Raw genomic sequence first — 25,904 nt, 5'->3', positions numbered from 1 at the left:
GTTTAGTTTTGTAAGAAACTACCAAACTGATGTTCCATAGTGGCTGCACCATTCTGTATTCCCACCAGCAATGAATCAGAGTTCCTGCTGCTTCACATCCTCACCAGGATTTGCTGTTGGCATTTTGGATTTTGACCATTCTAATAGGTGTGTCGTGGGACTTCACTGTTTTAATCTGTATCAACCTTATGATACATGATGTTGAACATCTTTATATATACTTATTTTCCATCTCCGTATCTTCTTCAGTGAGGTATCTGTTCAAGTCTTCGCCCATTTTCTAATCAGGTTGTTAGTTTTCCTACTAAGTTTTATAAGTTTTTTTGTATATTTTGGATAAAAGTCCTTTATCAGATAACGTGTTTCGCAAACATTTTCTCCCAGTTGGTGGCTTGCATTCTCATTCTCTTGACAGTAGTTTTCAAATAGCAGTTTTCATTTTAATGAATTCCAGCTTATTCTTTATTTCATAGATTGTGCCTTTGACACGGTATTTAAAAATGTCATTACCATATGCAAGGCCATCTAGATTTTCTCCTGTGTTATCTTCTAGGAATTTTATAGTTTTGCATTTTACATTTAGAACGGTGGCTCATTTTTAAATAAATTTTTGTGAAAGATCTAATTTTTCTTTTTTTGGCATGCGGTTGTCTTATTGGTCCATCTGCATATGTTTGAAAAGACTATCTTTTCTCCATTGTATTGGCTTTGCTCCTTTGTTAAAGATCATGTGATTGGCGCTCTTCAAGATGGCTGCTGACAGTGAGCCCGAATCCGAGGTATTTGAGATCACGGACTTCACCACGGCCTCGGAATGGGAAAGGTTTATTTCCAAAGTTGAAGAAGTCTTGAATGACTGGAAACTGATTGGCAATTCTTCGGGAAAGCCACTTGAAAAGGGTATATTTACTTCTGGCACATCGGAAGAGAAATCAGATGAAATTTCCTTTGCTGACTTCAAGTTCTCAGTCACTCATCATTATCTTGTACAAGAGTCCACTGATAAAGAAGGAAAGGATGAGTTATTAGAGGATGTTATTCCACAATCTATGCAAGATTTGCTGTGTATGAATAATGACTTTCCTCCAAGAGCACATTGCCTGGTAAGATGGTATGGTCTGCGAGAGTTCGTGGTGATTGCCCCGGCTGCACACAGTGATGCTGTTCTCAGTGAATCTAAGTGCAACCTTCTTCTGAGTTCTGTTTCTATTGCCTTGGGAAACACTGGCTGTCAGGTGCCACTTTTCGTGCAAATTCACCGGAAATGGCGAAGAATGTATGTAGGAGAATGTCAAGGTCCTGGTGTACGAACTGATTTTGAAATGGTTCATCTTAGAAAAGTGCCAAATCAGTACACTCACTTATCAGGTCTGCTGGATATCTTCAAATCAAAGATTGGATGTCCTTTAACTCCATTGCCTCCAGTTAGTATTGCTATTCGATTTACCTATGTACTTCAAGATTGGCAGCAGTATTTTTGGCCTCAGCAACCTCCAGACATAGATGCACTCGTAGGAGGAGAAGTTGGAGGCTTGGAGTTTGGCAAGTTACCATTTGGTGCCTGCAAAGATCCTATTAGTGAACTTCATTTAGCTACTACCTGGCCTCATCTGACTGAAGGGATCATTGTGGATAATGATGTTTATTCTGATTTGGACCCTATTCAAGCTCCGCATTGGTCTGTGAGAGTTCAAAAAGCTGAGAATCCTCAGTGTTTGCTAGGTGATTCTGTCACAGAATTTTTTAAAATTTGCCGTCGAAAGGAGTCAACTGATGAGATTCTTGGACGATCAGCATTTGAGGAAGAAGGCAAAGAAATTGCTGATATATCTCATGCTTTGTCAAAATTGACAGAGCCAACACCAGTTCCGATTCATAAATTATCAGTTTCAAATATGGTCCATACTGCAAAGAAGAAAATCCGAAAACACAGAGGTGTAGAAGAGTCACCGCTGAATAATGATGTCCTCAATACTATTCTCCTGTTCTTATTCCCTGATGCTGCTTCTGAGAAAACATTAGATGGAACTACTTCAACAGATAATAATAATCCTCCATCGGAGAGTGAAGACTATAATCTCTACAATCAGTTCAAGTCTGCACCATCTGACAGTTTAACATACAAATTGGCTTTGTGTCTCTGTATGATCAATTTTTACCATGGAGGGTTGAAAGGAGTGGCACACCTCTGGCAGGAATTTGTTCTTGAAATCCATTTTCGATGGGAAAACAACTTTCTGATTCCAGGATTAGCAAATGGACCCCCAGATCTGAGGTGTTGTTTACTGCATCAGAAACTACAGATGTTAAACTGTTGTATTGAAAGAAAGAAGGCACGTGATGAGGGGAAAAAGACAAGTGCTTCAGATAATGTCACTCATCTATATCCAGGGGACGCTGGAAAAGCTGGAGACCAGTTGGGCCCAGATAATCTAAAAGAAACAGATAAGGAAAAGGGAGAGGTAGGAAAATCTTGGGATTCCTGGAGTGACAGTGAAGAAGAATTTTTTGAATGCCTAAGTGATACTGAAGAACTTAAAGGAAATGGACAAGACAGTGGCAAGAAAGGAGGACCTAAGGATATGGCAAATTTAAGGCCAGAAGGAAGGCTCTATCAGCATGGGAAACTTACACTGCTGCATAATGGAGAACCTCTCTACATTCCAGTAACCCAGGAACCAGCACCTATGACAGAAGATCTGCTAGAAGAGCAGTCTGAGGTTTTAGCTAAATTAGGTACATCAGCAGAAGGGGCTCACCTCCGCGCACGCATGCAGAGTGCCTGTCTGCTCTCAGATATGGAGTCTTTTAAGGCAGCTAATCCAGGTTGCTTCCTGGAAGATTTTGTGAGGTGGTATTCACCCCGGGATTATATTGAAGAGGAGGTGATTGATGAAAAGGGCAACGTGGTGCTGAAAGGAGAACTGAGCGCCCGGATGAAGATTCCAAGCAATATGTGGGTAGAAGCCTGGGAAACAGCTAAGCCAATTCCTGCTAGAAGGCAAAGGAGACTCTTTGATGATACACGGGAAGCAGAAAAGGTGCTGCACTATCTGGCAATCCAGAAACCTGCAGACCTTGCTCGGCACCTGTTACCTTGTGTGATTCATGCAGCTGTACTCAAGGTAAAGGAAGAAGAAAGTCTGGAAAATATTTCTTCAGTTAAGAAGATCATAAAGCAGATAATATCCCATTCCAGTAAAGTTTTGCACTTTCCCAATCCAGAAGACAAGAAGTTGGAAGAAATCATTCACCAGATTACTAATGTGGAAGCTCTCATTGCAAGAGCTCGGTCACTAAAAGCCAAGTTTGGAACTGAGAAATGTGAACAGGAGGAGGAAAAGGAAGATCTTGAAAGGTTTGTGAGTTGCCTGCTGGAGCAACCTGAAGTGTTAGTCACCGGCGCAGGAAGAGGACATGCTGGCAGGATCATTCACAAGCTGTTTGTGAGTGCTCAGAGGGCTGCAGCCCTGGATCCACCAGAGGAGGAATTCACGAGAATGGGCTCTGCAGAGGAAAGGCGGCAGAACTCCGTGTCAGACTTCCCACCCCCTGCTGGCCGGGAATTCATTTTGCGTACCACTGTGCCACGCCCTGCTCCCTACTCCAAAGGGCTGCCTCAGCGGATGTACAGTGTTCTCACCAAAGAGGAATTTAGACTTGCAGGTGCCTTTTCATCAGATACCTCCTTCTTCTGATTCTTCTAGCATTACTCGTTGACGGCTTCTTGAGACAGTGCTGCCTCCTCCTGTGGGAGGGAAGGTGAGCCAGGGAGAACCCGAGAGGTCTTGGAGAGGGCCTTGCCCAGTTGGGTGATCAGGAATCAAACCAGTATCAGAAAGACTTCCCAGCACCAAGCTGGAGCTGTGTTGTTTCATGGAGGGGGCAGAGAGAATGGGCTTGAGCTGTTGAGAGATTTCTGCCCTAGAGATGGCCTTTGTATATGGAGAGGAAACACAAACACATCATACACTCTGTGTCATCATACACTCTGTGTCCTCACCCTGGTGGGACCGTGTTCATCACATTCTCTTCTGTGACTGTCCTCTAGGCTGGCGGCTGTATTCATGGTCTGTGTAAACACTTCGTGGTTCGATATATCAGCATCAAGTGTTCAAAATAAAATATCTGTTAACTCAGATTTCTGGATATTTTGGTGGTAGCTTCTAGTCCCAGAATCTGTGTTTTTAAAATACTACAAGACATCTGTCTATTCAATCACCTGGTGGTCATTTTTCTTGTACTAATTAACTGTTGATGAGCATTTTGGATATTCTAGGAGAAAACCTATAATTTCACAGTTTCTCTTTTTCATGTAACTGTAACCTAAATGTATTACTTCTGATAAAACAATGTATCAAATGTCAAAAAAAAAAAAGAAAAGATCATGTGATTATACTTACACAGGTCTATTTCTGAGCTCCCTATTCTGTTCCTTCAATCTATTTGACTATTCTTTTGCCCATACCACACTGTCTTATTACTGTAGCTTTATAGTAAGTCTTGAAGTCAGGTAGTGTCCATTACCCGATTTTCCAGCTTTGTTCTTCATTATTATGTTGGCTATTCTGGGGCTTTTCTTCTCGAGGTAAACTTTGGAATCAGTTTGTTGATATCCACCAAATATCAAACAAATCCCAACAAATATACCTTGTTGGGATTTTGACTGAGACCGCATTGAGTTTATAGATCAAGTTGGGAAGAACTAACATCTTGACAATATTGAGTTTTTCTAGCAATCAACATGAGATATCTCCTTCTTTATTTAGTTCTTTGATTTCTCCCATCAGTTTTGTAGTTTTCCGTATATAGATCTTGTACATATTTTGTTAGAATTATGGCTAAGTATTTCACTTCTCTGAGTGCTAATGTAAATGGTACTGTGCTTTTAATTTTAAATTCCTACTTTTTCATTGCTGGAATATAGGACATATTGAACTTTGTACATTAACCTTATATTGACCTTCATATATTAACTTTATATTCTGCAGCCTTGCTATAATCGCTTCTTAGTTCCAGAAGTGTTTCTGTCAATTCTTGTGAATTTTCTACATGGATAACCATGTTATCTGTGACCAAACACAATTTGAGTTCTTCCTTCGAAAATTAGTATATCTTTTCTTTCCTTTTCTAGAACTTCCAGTATGATGGTTAAAAGGAATGGTGAGAGGAGGACATCCTTGTCTTGTTCCTGATCTTAGGGAGAAAGCTTCTAGTTCCTCACTGCTATGATGTCATCTGTAGATTTTTTTGTAGATATTCCTTAAAAGTTGAGGAAGTTCTCTATTCCTAGCTTACTGATGTTTTTTATAATGAATAGGTGTTGGATTTTGTCAAATGTCTTTTCTTCATGTATTACTATGATCATGTGATTTTTCTTCCTTAGACTGTTGGTGTGATGTATTACATGAACTGGGATAAATCCTACTCGATTTTGGTGTGTAATTCTTTTATATATTGTTGGATTTGACTTACTAATATGTTTTGGTGATTTTTGCATTTGTGGTCATGAGAGATGTTGGTATGTAGTATTCTTTTCTTGGAATGACTTTGATTTTGGTAGTAGGGTAATGCTGACCTCACAGAATGAGTGAGGGTGTATTTTTTGCGTTGCTTCTATCCTGTAAAAGAGACTGCAGATAATTAGTATAATTTATTCCCTAAATATTTGGTAGAATTTATCAGTGAACCCATCTGGGCTAGTTGTTTTCTGTTCTGGAAGATTATTAATTACTGATTCAATTTCTTTAATAGATATAGCCTACTCAGATTGTCTATTTCTTCTTGTGTGAGTTTTGAATTGTCTGTTTTCCTTTCCCTTTTTTTTTTTTTTTTTTTTTTTTGAGATGGAGTTTCTCTCTGTCTTCCAGGCTGGAGTGCAGTGCCATGATCTTGGCTCACTGCAACCTCCACCTCCTGGGTTCAAGTGATTCCCATCTCAGCTTCCTGAGTGTCTGGGACTACAGGTACATGCCACCATGCCCAGCTAATTTTTGTATTTTTAGTAGAGACAGGGTTTCACCATGTTGGTCAGGCTGGTCTTGAACTCCTGACCTCAGGTAAGCCACACGTCTCTGCCTCCCAAAGTTCTGGGATTACAGGTGTGAGTCACCGTGCCTGAATGAATTGTGTCTTTCAAGGAACTGGCCCATCCAGCACCATTTAAAAAAATATTATTCTATCACTATTGATTTATCTTGAAGCCTTTGTTAAAATCAACTTATTATATATGACAACATAGAAAACAATGTCTTGATTTCCAGAATTTTATAGTAATTGTTGAAATCAAACTTACATTTAAGTTATCCAGCTTTTTCTTTTTCAAAACTATTTTGGCTACACTGGGGTCCTTTTGCATTTCAATACAGATTTTTAGAATCAGCCTATAAGTTTCTGCAAAAAGACTACTAGAATTTTAATTAGGATTTCATTTAATCTCTGGATCAATTGAGAAAAAAAGTGACATTGGAACAATATTAAGTTTTTCAATCCATAAACATGTTATATCTCTCCATTTATTTAGGTCTTTAGCTTCTTTCAGCAATGTTTTAAAGTTTTTATGTATATCTAGCACATTTTGTTAAATCTGTCCCTGGGCATTTAGTGTTTTTGAAGATACTGCTTTTTTAAATAAACTGTCTTTTTAGAACAGTTTTGATTTACAGAAAAATTGAGAAGACAGAATAAGGAACTCTCATATATGCCTTCACCCAATTTCCTCTATCATTAACACCTTATATAAGTATGCTATGTTTATTACATTTAATGAACCAGTACTGATACATTATTAACTAAAATCCATAGTAGTTGTTATTTTCTCTAATAACAACTTTTTCTGTCTCAGGATCCCATCCAGAATACTACATCACATTTACTTGTTAGTTCTCCTTAGGCTCTGGCTGTGACAGTTCCTCAGACTTCCCTTAACAGTTTTGAGTGGTATAACTGATGACAGGCCAGAAGTCACCACATAATAAACAGTGGATTCATGTTAAGTAAAAAGTATCCAATCTGGCATTCCAAAATATGACTCTGACCTTTCCTTACAGTTTCATCTAACACTACTCCTTTATATTCACTCCACACTCCAGCCAAACTAGTCAGCTGTTGCTCCCTGAAAACACCAACAATCATCTTTCATTTATGACTGGTGCTGTGAATGGAATGTTATTCTATACATATCTCTGTCTGTCAAAATCCTAGCATACCTTAAGGTTGATCTCAAATGACACAATCATCTTGAAGCCTGTTTTGAGTCCCACAATTAAATAAGATCTCTTCTCTATGCAAATACCTGACACATTTGTTAAAAGACATTCTGCTTCCATTTTCTCTTTATAGATGTGTTACTCTACAGTAAATTTTTTCAGTTTCTATTTTAAGTAATAAATAACAATAATAAGCACTTTCTTCTAACCAAGAACCCTAAGAGATATTTCATTCAACCTACAGTTCTCCCTCAACTAATATTAAGATAGAACATTTTTCAAATATTTAAATAAAATACCCTCATGATATAGTTTGGCTCTGTGTCCCTACTCAAACATCACCTTAAACTGTAATAATCTCCACATGTCATGGGAGAGACCCAGTGGGAGGTAACTGAATCATGGGTGTGGATTTTTCCCATGCAGTTCTCGTAACAGTGAGTAAGCCTCACAAGATCTGGTGGTTTTATAAAAGGGCAGTTCCCCTGCACACACCCTCTTGCTTGCTGCCATGTAAGACATGTCTTGCTTCCCCTTTGCCTTCTGCTATGATTGTAAGGCCTCTGCAGCCATGTGGAACTGTGAGTCAATTAAACCTCTTTCCTATATAAATTACCCAGTCTTGGGTATGTCTTTATTAACAGCATGAGAACAGACTAATATACCTCATAAAATACATCATTTAAGACTTTGGATGTAAGTTTTAGAATCTGTGGACCATATCTACCCTCTTGGTTCTCAAGTTCACTTAAAAACTGGTAAAGTGAAAAGTAAATAAATGCACATAATTAAAACTTTTAAATACCACTTCTGAATCAATATTCTTAATGATTTTGACAAAGAAATTTCTTTAAAAAAAATGTTACCAGATCATAAATAAATATGTCACTTGCTCAATACAGCTAAGTGAAGAAGTGACAAGAGGACAGGTAAGATCCATTCAAGTCTGAAGAACCCCTTATGAACATCTATAATTATCCGCACCATTACCTCAGGATCCCATCCAGAATACTACATCACATTTACTTGTTAGTTCTCCTTAGGCTTTGGCTGTGACCGTTTCTCAGCCAGTCTATATTTTAAATAAAGTTCTTAAACTCTGAATGTTCCTTAGTATCTCCTAAAGAATTCACTGCTTTACTGGACTGAAAGTAATCAATGGGTTTATTATACATAGTCCAAGATATGGGGAAAATTTTAGTTCGTCAACTTTCTGTTACCAAATTCTTATGATAATCATAGTCTACCTTGGAGAACCACTCTATATACTGTACATGAATGTCAATGGTTTAATGCTAGAAATATTTTCTGTTACAGCAATTGAAACACTGTTTACAGAACAGCCAATGAGTATATACATTCTTCATGAGAATTTTAAAAAATAAAAAAAGATGAAGAATACTCAAAATGCAACCTCAAAAGAAAATGTAACTAAGCTCTTAAAAATTTCAGATCTTTGAACAGATTCACTATTATTTATACTAAAAGAAATTACAGTAAATAGTAAAATTTTCAACCAATATTTCCAAGGCATAAAGTTAAAAACACACATTTAGCCATTAATAATTTCAGCAATACATTCTACGTTATTAGTATTATAATTCTATAATCTATTCTATAAACCAGAGGTCAGCAAATTACAGTTTGTGGGTCAAAGCTAGCCCACAGCCTGTTTTTGTAAATAAAGTTTTATTGGAACACACCCATATCTATTTATTATGTACTGTCTATGGCTGCTTTAACTCAGTAACAGCAGAGTTCAATAACTGTGACAGTCTCTGTGCAGATGCACTCAGTGACCAGCTGCGCCTCGCCATGGACACACAGGCCACCCATCTGGCCAGGCTGGAGGAGTCCTGTCGCATGGCCATGATGTGTGCTATGGCCAACGCCAACAAAGCACAGGTATGGCCTGGGCCATCTAGTACCCTAGGCCCTCCCCAACTCCTGAACAAAGTCTGGGGAACCTTAGCCACATTCTTCCTCTTATAGCCCCTCTCAAATCAGCACCAGCCCTCGCATCTGAGTACTCCCCCTTCATCGAAGGCCCCTCTTAGGGCACAAGTCACTTCTCCCCACCTCCAGAAGCAAGATGACTTGAGAACAGAATATTGCCCTCTCATCCTCAGCTTCTCAGTCTAAAGGTTTCCTGAAGGCAGAGAAGTTCCTTGCCCATTCTCCCCCACACATGCATTAGGGTCACTGAAAGGCCATGCGATATCTGTTCTTTCCTTGAGATGGAAGAGTAGGGCCATGTTCTCCCCTCCCCTGTGACAGAGTTCCCTAAGGTTGAGCACCCAAATGCTTACATTTGGGGGCTCCCCAAGGCAGCTTCACAGTATGGGCATCAGCGTTGTGAGCGTCAGCGTGAACAGAAGGCCAATCTTGCGGAGATCAAGAACCAGAGCATGAGTGACCTACTGACTGAGAACCCCCAGGTCGCCCAACACTGTACAGCTCCCCACCGGGTCCTGCCCTATTGCTGGAAGGGCATGACTCCTGAGCAGCGAGCTGCCATCAGGAAAGAGCAGGAAGTACAACGCACTGAGAAGGAAGCATAACGTCAGGCCGAAAAAGCATTGGATACTGAATGGAAAAGCCAGACAATAAGCTCAGCCAAGGCAATGCTGGAGCTAGAAGAGCAGGAGAGGGAATTGTGTGCTCAGTTTCAGAGGGGTCTAGGCTCCTTCAACCAGCAGCTGGCTCAGGAGCAAAAAGCCCAGTGAGTTCTAGGTGGTGGTGCTGGAGTTAAATACCAAGAGAGGGAGAGGAGGGATGGTGAGGAACCATGGAAAGAGGGAAAACATGTCAGCTGAGGCCTCTGGACTTCTTTCACAGGCAGGATTACCTGAACTCAGTAATCTATACCAATCAACCTACAGCCCAGTATCACCAACAGTTTAACACCAGCAGCCGCTAAGTTTAGATGTTTATCTCTCCCTTCTTGTCCATCAAGCTCACAAGTGGTCAGGAGTCAAAGAGAAAAATGCTGCATACTCCCACCTTCTAACCTAGGTAATAAACTTCTTCACTCAAAACCAAAAAAAAAAAAAAAAAAAAAAAAAAATGATGACGGTGGCTCACACCTGTCATCTCAGCACTTTGGGAAGCCGAGGCAGACAGATCACAAGGTCAAGAGATCGAGACCATCCTGGCCACCATGGTGAAACCCTGTCTCTACTAAAAATACAAATATTAGCTGGGCGTGGTGGCATGCCCCTGTTATCCCAGCTACTCGGGAGGCTGAAGCAGGAAAATCGATTGAACCCGGGAGGCGGAGGTTGCAGTGAGCCGAGATCACGCCACTGCACTCCAGCCCAGGCGACAGAGTGAGACTCAGTCTCAAAAATAAAATAAAATAAAATAACTGTGACTGACCAATTTGGCCAACAAAGCCTGTATGTTTACCCTCTGGGCTTTCAGAGAAATGCGCTGACCTCTGCCACAAACTTCTAAATATATAACACTGTAAATGTTTAGCTGTTCATCTAGATTTATAGTGAAGTCCTACTGCTTTTAATCTCCTTAAAAATCATTGCAAAACCTTTTTGTCTGTGCCTCAGTAAGCCTTCTAAGTTTGGTAAAACCTACCCTATCACTTTTTTTCTTTCTCTATTTTAAAAGTATTAAACTCCGAGCCTTGACTTTTTATCTTGAAAACAATATAGTTTAGTCAAATATTTTCTCAATTGCTAGAGAAAAGTTTAATTTCTTAGGGATATGATAAAGATATAAATTTAGGAAAACACGGTATCTAGTAGTAAAGAAATAATTCATGTAAGAAAAATCATATTTCATTAAATTTAGCAGGTTTTTGAAGAACTTAGATTGCTACTTACCAGTTAGTGAAAGCACAGAAGTCTTTCCTAACCCTGAGACAGAAGCTGTATATCCTGTTGTAGAACTTTTACTAGAAAACAACATGATTTAGTTTAAAATATAAAAACGCACTTCTCACAAGCTCAGTGAACTAACACTTGCGCTGCTTTACTCTTCTTTTTAATGCTTTCCTCTGCTTACGAAACAGTTGTTGCTTTTATTTCTCATTTGTTTTATTACACTCATGCCTCACAACACTTACTTTGTCTATAAATTAAAAGCATTTCCTTAAACTTTTGCTTCATCAGAATTTCTTTTGATGTTCAAGCAAGGCAGCTAAGATGGGTAAAAATTTTCTTGGAAATAAAACTTACCTTTAGTTATAATCTCTTTTTTCTACCTTGAGATCACTCTATTGGCTAGGTACTCTTGATGGATCTATTGATAATGCCACAAAACACAGCTAAAATTCTGGAAGAAGCTATCTTTAATAAAAGAAAAATACTTTTTCCTGAAAGATGGCATTTATCTTGATAGACAAAGGAATACTTTTAAAAATATTTGTTCTCTTAAACTTATTTTACATGTCAATTGACATATAGCTGTTTGTACAGCACATATAAAAAGTCATGATAATTTAATTTATATTGATTCTCTCCTAATCGTAACTGCTTGTAATTTTGTCTCCTGGGCTAAAGGGGAAGCCAGACATTCATCTATTGTCAGGACAATTCCGCTGTGATCACTTTATCATATGAACATGCATGTGGCTTTATAGACAGAAACAATATTAGTAACAAATGGATATCTATACGTATTTAGAAAATGGGACATACTCATACCTATTAAAAGTTAAGTGGCATATGTGATACAGTACTACTTCCCTCATGAAATAATACACAGATTAATTCTATGATATTATTAAATAGTATCATGGCAGTATTCTTCCTAGAATGCCAGGATACCTATTTTTTGTGAAAATTGGTGGACATCTCTTATTTTTAAATAAAACAATCCCTACAGAAGAAAACTGACAAAATACTGGCCTACAAAAAACTTCAAAATTAATTTTGATTTTTATAAAATGTAAACATATATATCAATATGTGAATAAAGATAAAAATTATGTTATAAATTGAAGAGCTGAGAGATCATACCTAGCACATTTCTCTAAGTTGCCATATTTTGCATGAAAAGCTTGATTATTAAAAGACTGGCTTCGAATCAGTTTGGATTTCTTGATTTCTTTACCTAGAGTAATAAGCAGAAAAAAGGAAAATGTATTAAGTTAATCCTTAGCTGCCCCAACCTCCATTCCCTCCCCAACTACCATCACTTTTAGTAAAACACAGATGGCTTTAGCCTTTTTTTCCTTAGTTTGAGCTCACTGAAGTATCTCTTACCGATACTATCCATTAAGAACTACCAAAACAACTAATAATAGAAGGTGAAAAGTGCTTTAGAATGAGATATTTTATCCCATTATATCTCATCTAATAGAGTGACTTTGCCAGCAATTAATTTTTATAAAAGAAAAAAATTATTAAAAAGATATAAAAAGAAGTTATGTCTTACTTGTCGATGGGGTGACAGAAGAAGGTCCAGGAACAGAAATGGGGATGTTCTTGGGCAGACTTTGTGTTGGTGTCTTAGTGTCTCTACCTAAAATAAACTCTGTTTTAAATTCTATAATTTCCTCTGAGTCCTTATTAATCTCCATAAACATACAAGACAACCCAGACAATATGAATCACTATCCCTAGCTAAGGAGCTTTCTTTTCCAAATATTCTAACTTTGTACTATTTACATATTTCAATCTTTGTTATTCAGTGATCAATTTCACAATCTTACAGCTGTTTTCAAACTTTAATTTTTTCTTTTGAAGGATGTGAACATCCACTCTGGTTCCTGTCTTTCATTCATGTATTCTTAACATCTGTACCACATTAAGCAGCCAATTTTCAAACTGACTTTTGAAAAATGAAAGAAAGTAAAACAAATTTCCATATAAATAAAAAATTCAGCATAGTGTTTCAGAATACCAGGATGCAACATTAATTTTGTAACTAAGTGGTGAAGACAGAAAAACTACTTACGTTTCTTTTCAAACATTTTATCACTCATGGGCCTTCCATCATTCTGTTGCTTTTCTTTCTCTAATTGTTCCTGTTATTAAGACAGTATCTTGTATTAAAGGTAAAACTTAAATAGGTTTAGAAAATTGTTCTGAGAAATTAAGCATTTGAGATTCAAATAAAGTTCATAAAAATGCCTAAAAGAAGTATTTTTTTTTTCAATGTTAGTGTCTAAAAAATTCAGGGTCCTTGGGGGTTTGTCCAGCTAAAACAATGAGTTTGGTACCTTTGTAATAATGAGCCTTCATTTTCTAGAAGGTATTTACTAATTCTTCTTAGCAAAATACCATTACTTTGGTCATTTCCATTTCAGATTGGTAAATGGTTAAATAATATCTTCCTTTAAAAAGACTGGGAGAAAAGAATATGGGCTCGGATATTTTTTAATGTTTTATTTAAGTATAATATATAGAGAGAGGCCAGGCGCAGTGGCTCACACATGTAATCCCAACACTTTGGGAGGCCAAGGTGGGTGGATCACCTGAGGTCAGGAGTTCGAGACTAAACTGGCCAACATGAGGAAGTTTCATTTATGAAATTAGCCAGGCATGGTGGTGCATGTCTGAAATCCCAGCTACTTGGGAGGCTGAGGCAGAAGAGTCGCTTCAACCCAGGAGGTGGAGATTGCAGTGAGCTGAGATTGCACCACTGAACTCCAACCTGGGTGACAGAGTGAGACTCTATCTCAAAAAAGAAAAAAAAAAAATATATATATATATATATATAATATTTCAAATAAATATAACATATGTATTATGTATTTCATTATTTTATAAAATACATATAGTGTACTTTTATATATAAATATATATAGCTCTTTATATACATATATAAATATATGTCTCTTTATATAAAGTACATAAATTATAAGTGAACAAATTCATAGCTCAATGAATTTTCCCAAAATAGACACACTTGTATAACCAGCTCCAACATCAAAAAACAAACCATTACCAAAACACAGGAGCCCATTATGCCAACAGAATAGGCAAGAAAATCAAGAAACACAGCAAGTTCTGAACAAACTTGGTATAACTGACATGCACAGAATACTACAGTATTCTCCTTAGCAAAATACCATTACTTTGGTCATTTCCATACAGTCAACAAGTGTGGAATAAACATTCTTTTCAAGTACACATATAAACTAAGAAAAAATATGGAGAAAATAAGACAAAGAATTTCCACATAGAAGTGGACTATATAAAAAAATCAAATGGAAATTCTAAAACAGAAATAAAGCATAAAACTTTATTGGGTGGGATTAACAGAGTTATCCCTTTTCTACATATTTCCCTCTATTATCTTGATCATATTAATCACAGTTGTCTTGAAGACCTTGCCTACTAGCTGCAAAATCAGAATTATTTGTGGGTATCTTTCTATTGTCTGCTTTTGTCTTAGGCTAGGTCATTTGGTCCTAAAATTTTTTGAGTCTCCCTTACAGCTTCTCCCACTGGCAATCCTGAATTCTAATCTTGTTTTGAAAGTCTGCTGAAACAATAAACTTCACTTTTCAGGGGATTTCCCCTTTAAGCACACAAATTCTCTGCAGAGAAATAGAAAATATAAAAAGAACCAAATGGAAATTTTAGAACTGAAAAGTATTGGAAATTAAAAAATTCACTGGATAGGCTCAGCAGCTGAATGGAGGGGACAGGGAAAGAGTTGGTAACACTGAGGATACATCAAGAGAAATTATTCACATTGAGTAGCACAGACTGTTTTAAAAACTGAGAAAGAACAAAGCCTCCTAAGTCTATGGACAATAATAAAAGATCTAATATATGTGCAATTAGTGACCCAGAAATAAGAGACGGAAAAATTGGAACAGAACATATATTTAAATAAACAATGACTAAATCTTCCCAAATTTCAGGAATGATATATGTTTACAGATTCAGTAAGATAAGCAAATCCAAATGGGATAAATTTCAAGCAAATAATGCCTAGACAACATCAAAAGCCAACTGCTAAAAACAGAAGATAAAAGAAAAAAAATACTTGAAGAAAAAAATACTGAGAAAAACAATGCTTCATACAGAAGCACCAACAATTCAAATGAGAGTAGATATTTTATCAGATGTTATAGGGACCAGAAGACAGATAGAAATATATTATTACAATGCAGTAAGGAAAAGGCTGCCAACCCAGACTTCTATCCCCAGTGAAAATATCCTTCAGGAATGAAGTAAGAATAAGATATCTTAGATAAAGAAAAAATAAGAGAAGTCACCAGAAGATCTGCACTGCAAGATCTGGTAAAGAAAATTCTTCAGCCTGAAGAAAAAAAAAATACCAGAGGAAAATTTAGATCTTAAGCAATGAATGAAAAGCACTGGAAATGGTAAACATCTGAGTAAACATAAAAGTTTATACTCTTAAATTCTTCAAGATACATATGACAACTTAAAGCAAAATTACAACACTGTCTGGTGGGGTCTTCAATACAGACATAATTCATTATGACAACTGTAACATGAAGAATTGGTGTGGAGTGGGTAAAGAGATTTGTATTATTGTTAAGTGACATGAGATAACAATAACACTATGTAGACTGTAAAAGGTTAGGTATGGATATTAAAATCTCTAGAGAAACCAGCAAACAAATTTCAAAAAAAAAAGGAGAAAGGAAGAACACAAATCACTAGCACAACAATAAAATGGTTATCACCGTAGATTAATACCATAATTAAAAGGAGAATATTATAAATAACTTCATGACAACAGACTTGTTTAAATAACATGTAAACTGGAGTGGGAGGGGGAAGCAGCTTACCAAAATTGACAACAGAAGAAACATAAGATCTACATAATCTAATGTCTATTAAAGAAATAGAATCAATTATCAAAATACTTCCCAAAATGAAAACTCCAGGCTTAGATAACTTCACTAGTGAAGTCTATAAGACACTCAAGGCAAAAATAAAACCAATTTATACAAACTTGGTCAGAAAATAGAGAAGGTGAGAATACCATCCATCTTGTTTTATGAGGCCAGAATAACATTAATACCAAATCTGATCCGAAAAAAGACAAAAAGGGGAATTACAGGCCAATTTCACTGAATCTATGAACACAGATGCAAAATCCCTTAACAAAAACATTAGCCAAGAATTCAATAAATAAAAAGGATAATAAACCATCGCCAAATAGAGTTTATCTCCAAAATACAAGATTGGTTAACATTTGAAAAATAAGTGTAATTCAGTGTATTAGCAGAATGAAGGAGAAAAGCCAAACATCATTTCTAGATATAACCAAATGCAACAACCATTCATAAAAAACTCTCAGCAAGCTAGGAGTCAGAAGTAACTTCCTCAATCTGATAAAGGACATCTACATAAAACCTACTTCTACCATCATACCTTACCATGAAAAACTGAACTGTTTCCCCCTAAGATCAGTAAAAAGACGAGGATGCCTACTTGTACCACTTTAATTTTACTGGAGGTCCTAGACCTTGCAATAAGACAAAAGAAAGAAACAAAATGCATAAATATTGAATATAAAGAAGTAATCTTACTGTATTTAAAGAAGATATAATGGCTTACATAGAAAATCTTAGTTGTAGAAAATCTAAAAAACAATTTCTAGAACAAATAAACAAATTTAGAAAGTTTATAAGATACAAGGTTAATGTATAAAAATCAACAATATTCTTACACTCCAGCAACAAAAAAAAAACTGGAAAATGAAATGAAAAATGCGTAATTCCATTTACAATAATGCCAAAAACATAAAATACCTAGAAATAAATTCTAGACTTCATACCAAAATGCAAAGGCCCTAGACTGCCCAAAGCAATTTTAAAAAGGAACAAAGATGGAAAACTTACCCTACCAAACCTCAAAAACACTATAAAGTTACAGTGATCAAGACAGTTTGGTATTGCTTAAAAGATAAACTTATAAATAAGGGGAACAGAATAAAAGGAAGTCAAGAAATAAACACATATGTGTACAACTAATATTTTTTAAGGATGCTAAGGCAATTCAATGGAGAAAAACAGGCTTGTTAACAAATGGTGCTGGAATAAATGAATATTCCCATGGAAAAAAATAAACATATCTTATATAAAAATGTACTTGAAATGAATCATAAACCTAAATGTAAAACCTAAAACTAAATTTTTTTAAAGAAAACACAGGAAAAAGTCTACGATCTTGGGATAGACAAAGGATTCCTGAGCAAAAAAGAACTGTAAAAGAAAGAATTGATAAACTGGGCTTCAACAAAATTAAATATTTCTATTGTTCAAAAGACACCATTAATAAATGAAAAGATAAGCCTCAGACTCCAATAAAATACTCATAATATGTATATCTGTCAAGGAAATCGTATTCAGAATGAATTAAAAGTTCTTACATCTCAATAATAATAACAAAAAGCCACTTAAAATTCTGAAAACTTCATCAAATAAGAGGTAACGATGGCCAGTAAGCAAAGACAAGATGCTTGACATCTCTAGGTACCAAGAATATAAAAAGAGATTTTAAAAAACAATGAGATACCCGTACATACCCAATAGCATGGCTGGTAACTAAAGCTTTTTACCATAGACAATGGGGATATAAAATGGTACAACCACTTGAAAACAGTTTTGTTTTGCTTTTGGTTTTTTTTTGAAAGTTAACCAGGCCATACAATCCAGCCATTCTATTCCTAGGTATTTACCCAAGAGAAATGAAAACATGTCTACCCAAGGACTTCTTCACTAATGTTCAAAGCAACTATATTTGTCATATCCCCAAATTAGAAATAAGCCAACTGTACATAAAGAGGTTAATGGATAAGCAAATTGTGATATATCCATAATATAGACTACTACTCAGAAATAAAAAGGAGGGCCGGGCGCGGTGGCTCAAGCCTGTAATCCCAGCACTTTGGGAGGCCGAGGCGGGTGGATCACAAGGTCGAGAGATCGAGACCAACCTGGTCAACATGGTGAAACCCCGTCTCTACTAAAAATACAAAAAATTAGCTGGGCATGGTGGCGCGTGCCTATAATCCCAGCTACTCAGGAGGCTGAGGCAGGAGAATTGCCTGAACCCAGGAGGCGGAGGTTGCGGTGAGCCGAGATCGCGCCATTGCACTCCAGCCTGGGTAACAAGAGCGAAACTCCGTCTCAAAAAAAAAAAAAAAAAAAAAAAAAAAAGAAATAAAAAGGAATGGCTTCTTGATGCATACAACAATATGGATGAATCACAAAGTAATTATGTTGGTAGAAAGATGCAGGACCAAAAATAGTATTAATACCCTAATATATTATTCCATTTATATAAATTACAGAAAATGCAAGCTAATCTACAGTGACAGAAACTAGATCACTGGTTGCTGGGGACTGGAGTAGAAGACATGGATTACAAAGGGGTAGAAATCTTTAAAGGAATAGAAACATTTCATATTTTCACTGTGGTGATAGTTTTATAAATATGTCAAAACTCATTAAGTAGTATAAATATATGTAGTTGTCAATTACACGTCAGTAGTTTTTTTAAAAGGCTCTCAAATATAGTTTTCCTTCTAGTTCATAAAAGAAGAGATTTCAGAAAACTGGGACTGTTCTTTAGTCATTTAAGAAGAAACAACAGTCATGTGAAATGGCAAAATGGAAAGAAATGATTTTTTTAAGTTTAATAAAAAAACACAGTTAATATTAATCAGAAAAGAGTATATGTGTGCATATGAAAAAACATACCATTTCCAAAAGAAGTAGTTCTTCTCTTTCTTTCTCTTGATCCAACAAATCTTTCTCATAAAACTTTTTCTGAAACTGTTTAAAGTTTAAAATGAAATTGTAAAACATTAGTGATGAGTTTCTGCCAAGTTTAAAATATTCCTTTCAATGAAAGTGTTATGGTTTGGCTGTGTCCCCACCCAAATGTCATCTTGTAGCTCCCTTAATTCCCTCATGTTGTGGGAGGGACCTCGCGGAAAATGGCTGAATTATGGGGGTGAGTCTTTTTCATGCTGTTCTCATGACAGTGAATAAGTCTCACAAGATCTGACGATATTATATGGGGGAGTTGCCCTGCACAAGCTCTCTTTTTGCCTGCTGCCATCCACATAAGATGTGATTTGCTCCTCTTTGCCTTCTGCCATGATTGTGAGGCCTTCCCAGTCATGTGGAACTGTGAGTCCAATTAAACCTCTTTCTTTTGTAAATTGACCAGTCTTGGGTATGTCTTTATCAGCAGTGTGAAAATGGACTAACACAATAAAAGAAGAGAGTATACTTACAGCATCCATAGACATTTCCATTCTGTCCAACTCTAATACAGTCTATAAAAAAAAGTTTCTTAAAATTATTCAAAAGTAATTAAATTAAAAGAACCAGTCATTTCTCAGCAAGTTATTTTGCAGAGGGAGGTTCAAATAGGAGACTTCTGCACTGTGGGGAAGGCTAAGTCAGAAAATTCTAAAGTTTTGCCCAATTCTACACTGTACTTACAAAACCTTTATACAATAATGGCAGGGTCAATTTTAACTTGAAAGTTTTTAACCTTAAGAAGACCAAGTCTACAGGTATATTTCAAATACCAAATTCATGCAATCTAACTCATTTCCAGTAAGTCCTAGTGCCAATCTTTTCTGAATTTTCAGAAACATATTGTAGCTTTTGAATTTTAAAAAAGTCTTTTAGCTATATATCAATGAAGAAAGCCATCATTTGGCTTAATAATCCTAGTTCCCTTCTGTAGAAATTGTATATCTGTTCTGAAAATATTCTCCAATTTATTATTTGTCTTTTAGAATATACTAGTTTGAAACAAATTATTCCAATCAAAACAATGGTCAATCTAACCTGAGGGTTCTGTCTCTATCTGATAGAGTACAGTACTTCTAAAACTTATTCTACAAGAGTGACTCTAATGGCCAAAATAAAATACATTTGGATATGCATAAATTCAAAGCTATCCATTACAAACATAAAATTTATTGGAAGCTTTTTCTGCTGAAATTTATAAAAAATTCATAATGTATGCCATGAAATACTCTCTTTCTAAATAAAGTTACTTCTCATATTACAAAACTGATGAAACTATTCCATTTTTATCCAAAAGTTTTGTGTAGCCTCCTGGGAGTTTTCCATACTAATAACTCATTATACTAAAAAATTTCCATGGGACAAACTGACTTCATTATATGCAGCATACTTAAAATAAGAGCTGTACTCCAGAACAATCCACTGTAGACTAATAATCCATTAATTTAATTACATTATTGTTGCACCTGTATGGGGTTAGCTTATACTGTTTCTTGAATTAATAAATTATTCTGAAAAACTAATCCTCTCAAGTTTATTATTTTGACAAGTTAACTCCATTGCCTAAACTTCTATATTTAAATATTGAATAGTAAAGAAGGAACTATCTGATAAAAATGAGAGAGAGAGAGAGAGAGAGAGAGAGAAAATGAAGGTGTGTATGTATTTTTATATTTAAATGCACATCCAACTCTAGGTATTTCTGATTACGAGTTGATGAAAGGAGAATTCACATTTCATTAAAACTATACAAATTAATACTATCATTAAATCACTTAATTAAAAGATTCTTCATGTAACATCTGGCAATGATTTCTAGAAAAAAAAGAGAAAAAATGAGAACTTTTTCTCACCATGTATGTTAATTTATTTATGGCATTAATAAGGAAATTTCCCTCACTACAAATAAATGCTCAAACACTACGTGTCCCGAAGTTTATATTCAGATTCACAAAATAAATAATTTCACTTTAACTTATAAAAATACTAGTTATATATTCAGCATAAACAATTTTTGAAGAGTAAAAATTATTCTAAGATGTGGCTCACTAACCCAAAGTTTTACTGTTTTAGTTTTCCCAACATTTCCAAGGAATCCATATACTAAGATCTCATGCTAAAACAAACAAAAAACTCATAGGATACAATGTTACATTATTTACAAAGAAATGCACTCAGGGGTAGGTAAGAGGTCTCTATTCTAGTCCTCCTGGTTCTGCTACTTACTAATATGATCTCGAGTAGACAGTATTCCTAGGCATAGAACTTCTATAAATCAAACAGACTCCTGAATTAACTCTATGAGCCCTTCCAGAGATAAGTTTCTATAAAATGTGACTTTCCCAATTTCACCAACAAAGTTTTACTGGATTATAATCATTTATAAAGAAAGTCTGATAAATAAAATATGTATTATTAATTGAACAGTGTTTATTGAGCACCTAACTTGTGAAACTCTCTCTCATGGGCTTATATTACTAACAATAAAAATTTAATATCTAGGTGCCCTTTGGAAGAAACTTTCATATCCAGTTGTAGCACGTATCAACCAAATCATTTACTAATTCTTACAACTCTAGCAAAGATAAAAATATTTTAATATATTGCTACCTGTCAAGCTGAAATAGTGAACCTATGATTCTTACTACCTTAATGCAAAAAACGCAAGAGTGATACTTACTTTTTTTACAATAGCCAGAACATCTTTATCTTTTTCTTGACACAGGAGTTTTCTCACACACATTTCTAACTGCTGAAGTAGATGCTTATCAGCAGGAATCTTCAGAGTAGATTTAACTTTGGGCAACAAGCAGCAAAGTTTCATTCTACAATAAATAGCATTTACTCTTGAGAGAATTTAATAACTAAGAATACCAGTAACATGAAACAAAGAAAAATCAAGTTTTAGATGGCCTGAGAATTCATGCAAGATATATGTATGGAGTGTCTATTGTGTCAAGCATTCATCATTCTAGATGCTGAGATACAACAATAAATAAAACCAACAAAATTATCTGCTCTCCTGGAGCTTACATTATATTATGGGAGCAGAGAAGAGAAAAGAAACAGGTAAAAATCTGTCAGAGAGTGTTAAGTGCTGTGGAGAAAAATAAAGAAGGAAATAAAGTCAAGGGAGTTCCAGAGGCTGGGGATTAATCAGTTTTAAAGCAGGTGGCCAGAGAGGATTATCAGTAAAGGTTCCACTGAAAAGATGACATTTAAGCAAAGACCTAAAGAAAATCAGGGAATGAGTCATGTGAATATCTGGAAAAGAGCATCACAGCAAATATGGAGAGCTTTTCTACTATTGGTCCAAATGAGCAAACAGGCCATTGTGCCTAAACAGAGTGAAGGTGAGACTAGCAGGAGAGCTCAGACTGGTAAGTTAGAGGCTTTGAGGGCCACTGTAAGGAAATTGCCTTTTATTTTGAGTATGACAAGAAGCCATTGGTAGGTTGTGAGCATAGGGGTGAAATGATCTGACAATGTTTTACAAGCATCATCTGCCTACTTTGTTGAATGAAATCAGACTGCAGCTGGTCAAGGACAGAAAAAGAGAAATAGGAAAAGCCCTTACATTGAACCAGAGTGTTAGAGTAAAAGGTGGTGAGAAGTAGTTGGATCCTGAAAATCTTTTACAAGCAGCAGGATGTGCTGAGGGATTGGAGGTAGAATGATAAAGAGAAGAATTTATTTAAGGTTTTGATCTAAGGTTTTGAGGCTGGAAGATGAAATTGTTATTTCCTGAGATGGGGAAAACTACAGAAGGAGCAAAAGCAGGTAAGAAAGATGAAGATTTAATTCTGGACACATCAAGTCTGAGATGTCTATCAGATATACAATGGAAATGCTAAGTGGGCAGTAGGCTCAATAAGTTGGCTGTCCAGGGTAGAGGTCAATGCTGGAGATAGAGTGAGGACTCTTCAGCAAGTAGATGATAAACCGTGAAACGGGAGAGATCACCAAGGTAATATTTTCAGTTAGAGAAGAAAAGGATAAAAGAACACAGTCTAAGGTGGTCTAAAGCACTAACACAGTCTAGACTGGGATGGGGAAAAAAAAAAAAACTTTCCAGGAAGAGGCAGTTAACAGGTAATATATTCTACTTTGCTAAGCTAAAAGTCTACTCTTTTTCCAGGGCTGTTTTAGAGAGGGATGCTAGGTGGATATCTATTTTATAGCTGCTATATTCATCTATTCATCTGAATGCTCTCCAAATTATTTTTCATTTTTATCACAACCCTTGAGACAACTGAATCCCATTTTTAGAGTTTCCAGAACGCTTTCTCAGCTGAATCTTGAGGATTCTTTATATACAACAAAATTTGCTTCGTATTTAACAAAAAAGGGTAAAGAAGCTCCTCCTACAGAATTTCCAGCACTGTAAATCGCAATAATGGTCTCAATCTCATTCAGAGCTCACCACGGATGCGGCTAAACCTAGTAATGCTTTCTCTAATTAAGGAGCATCAATCCCCACAAAGAAATTTCATTTCTGGCAGCTGTGGAAAAGGCTTACTGTGAATACCAAGAGTCTTTTTCCAGCTTGATACTGTATAAACTTGATGAGTTTAAATTTTAAACACTAACTTAAGGGAAAACCAAAACACTTAAATCTATGCACACTCAATTCTTTATAACCCAAGGCTAGAAGGTCTAGAAAATAGATATTCAGCAGAAGCTACACAAGCCATTGTAGTGATTCATCTCCATGAGACTCCTTGGCCCATGAGACGATCAAATTCTTGAGATTAGGGACTTCACCTTTTGGATAATTTACGTCTATTATCTCAGGTATTTGTACCTCAGAATACTTAATAAATTAGGTATTAAGGAAATCATTGCACACAGAAGTTTTGTAACTTGGTTAAAGATACACATCTAATATAGAGCTGGAATTTCAGCTCAGGGAGTGTGGTTCCAGAAACTGTCCTAATCTACATGATCCTACTACCCTTGGCTGTGACAGTTTTCATTCTATCTGCACATCTTTAAAGCACTGAGCAACAGCTTTTATACCCAAAACCAGTTAGCATACAGTGTTGTTGGACCCATTTCTTGGCTGGCAGCCGGCCAGGCAAGAAAGTAGGAACCAAGACACACAGTTATACAAGAATCTATTGCCCTGCAAATCTCTGAAATCTATAGAGCAATTTTTAATTGCTCTTCATTTGGCTTTTTAAATTAGCAGATTTCTTTCTCATAGAGTCAATGTTATGCTCTTAGTCAGACTGACCAAAGTAGTGATGATTTCATTTCCTTTCAAATTATTTTTGCCAACTGCTTGATAAGTGACAATACATCACATTGAAAGTTGCGTTTTTAGAATCACAATTTCAATTCACAAAATGTTCATAAAGCTGGATCCATTAGTTTAGGAAGAGCTAAAATCTAAAGAATTACCAAAGGTTCTTTTTTCTTCTTTGAGATGCAGTGTTGCTCTGTCACCTAGGCTGGAATGCAGTGGCGCCATCTTGGCTCACTGAACTTCTGCCTCCCAGGTTCATGCAATTCTTCTGCTTCAGCCTCCCAAGTAGCGAGGACTACAGGTGTGCACCATCAAGCCCAGCTCATTTTTGTATTTTTAGCAGAGACAGCGTTTCACCATGTTGGCCAAGCTGATCTCAAACTGCTGGCCTCAAGTGATCCCACCTGCCTTGGCCTCGCAAAGTGCTAGGATTACAGGCATGAGCTACCACACCCAACCCAAAAGATTCTTTATATATATATACTTTAAGTTCTGGGGTACATGAGCAGAACATGAAGATTTGATCCCCCCATCAGCTATAGTAGGTATTTCTCCTAATATTATCCCTCCTCAATCCCCCCACCCCCTGCTATCCCTCCCCTAAACCAACAGGCCCCAGTGTATGATGTTCCCCTCCCTGTGTCCATGTGTTCTCATTGTTCAATGAGGGAGAACATATGGTGTTTGGTTTTCAGGTTTTGGGTCAGTTTGCTGAGAATGATGGTTTCCAGCTTCATTCATGTCCCTGCAAAGGACATGAACTTATCCTTTTTTATGGCTGCATAGTATTCCATGGTGTATATGTGCCACATTTTCTTTATCCAGTCTAACATTAATGGGCATTTGGGTTGGTTCCAAATCTTTGCTATTGTAAACAGTGCTGCAATAAACATACGGCATGTGTGCATGTGTCTTTATAATACAACGTTTTATAATCCTTTGAGTATATACCCAGTAATGGGATTGCTAGGTCAAATGGCATTTCTATTTCTAGATCCTTGAGGAATTGCCACACTGTCTTCCACAATGGTTGAACTAACTTACACTGCCAACAACGGTGTAAAAGCATTCCTATTTCTTCACATCCTCTCCAGCATCTGCTGTTCCCTGATTTTTAACGATCATCATTCTAACTGGTGTGAGATGGTATCTCACTGTGGTTTTGATTTGCATTTCTCTAATGACCAGTGATGATGAGTTTTTTTTTCATATATTTGTTGGCTGCATAAATGTCTTCTTTTGAAGTGTCTGTTCATATCTCTCACCCACTTTTTGATGGGTTGTTTTTTTCTTGTAAATTTGTTTAAGTTCTTTGTAATTTCTGGTTATTAGCCCTTTGTCGGGTGGATAGATTGCAAAAATTTTTTTCCATTCTGTTGGTTGCCAGTTCAATCTAATGATAGTTTCTTTTGCTGTGCAGAAGCTCTTAAGTTTAATTAGATCCCATTTGTCTATTTTGGCTTCTGTTGCCATTGCTTTTGGTGTTTTAATCATGAAGTCCTTGCTTATGCCTATGTCCTGAATGATATTTCCTAGGTTTTCTTCTAGGGTTTTTATGCAGTTAGATCTTATGTTTAAATCTTTAATCCACCTGGAGTTAATTTTTGTATAAGATATAAGGAAGGGATCCAGTTTCAGTTTTCTGCATATGGCTAGCCAGTTTTCCCAACACCATTTATTAAATAGGGAATCCTTTCTCCATTGCTTGTTTTTGTCAGGTTTG

General features: G+C 36.2%; 2 protein-coding genes and 1 pseudogene across 4 annotated transcripts in view; 2 read left to right on the top strand and 1 right to left on the bottom strand.

Annotated features, from left to right (window-relative positions):
- Window positions 1-25,904, bottom strand: part of PPP4R4 (protein phosphatase 4 regulatory subunit 4) — a 118,915-nt gene that overhangs the window by 6,588 nt on the left and 86,423 nt on the right. For all 3 annotated transcript variants that reach the window (XM_039469134.2, XM_074393549.1, XM_074393548.1), the window contains 7 exons: window positions 21,614-21,758; window positions 19,407-19,448; window positions 18,865-18,939; window positions 13,125-13,194; window positions 12,603-12,689; window positions 12,185-12,278; window positions 11,048-11,118 (listed from right to left, as the gene is read on the bottom strand). In XM_039469134.2, coding sequence (XP_039325068.1) covers window positions 11,048-11,118; window positions 12,185-12,278; window positions 12,603-12,689; window positions 13,125-13,194; window positions 18,865-18,939; window positions 19,407-19,448; window positions 21,614-21,758 — 584 coding nt within the window. The remainder of the gene's footprint in view (window positions 1-11,047; window positions 11,119-12,184; window positions 12,279-12,602; window positions 12,690-13,124; window positions 13,195-18,864; window positions 18,940-19,406; window positions 19,449-21,613; window positions 21,759-25,904) is intronic.
- On the top strand, window positions 662-4,383 carry LOC101035582 (rab3 GTPase-activating protein catalytic subunit). Its single transcript, XM_003928815.4, has one exon. The coding sequence runs from the start codon at window positions 750-752 to the stop codon at window positions 3,696-3,698; it is 2,949 nt and encodes a 982-aa protein (XP_003928864.2). The 5' UTR covers window positions 662-749; the 3' UTR covers window positions 3,699-4,383.
- Window positions 7,610-10,128, top strand: LOC104651550 (RIB43A-like with coiled-coils protein 1; annotated as a pseudogene).

This window comes from Saimiri boliviensis, chromosome 2 (genome assembly GCF_048565385.1).
Source record: "Saimiri boliviensis isolate mSaiBol1 chromosome 2, mSaiBol1.pri, whole genome shotgun sequence".
NCBI lineage: Eukaryota > Metazoa > Chordata > Mammalia > Primates > Cebidae > Saimiri > Saimiri boliviensis.
Note: the sequence above shows the minus strand (reverse complement) of the source record. Positions and strands in the feature narration are given on the sequence as shown.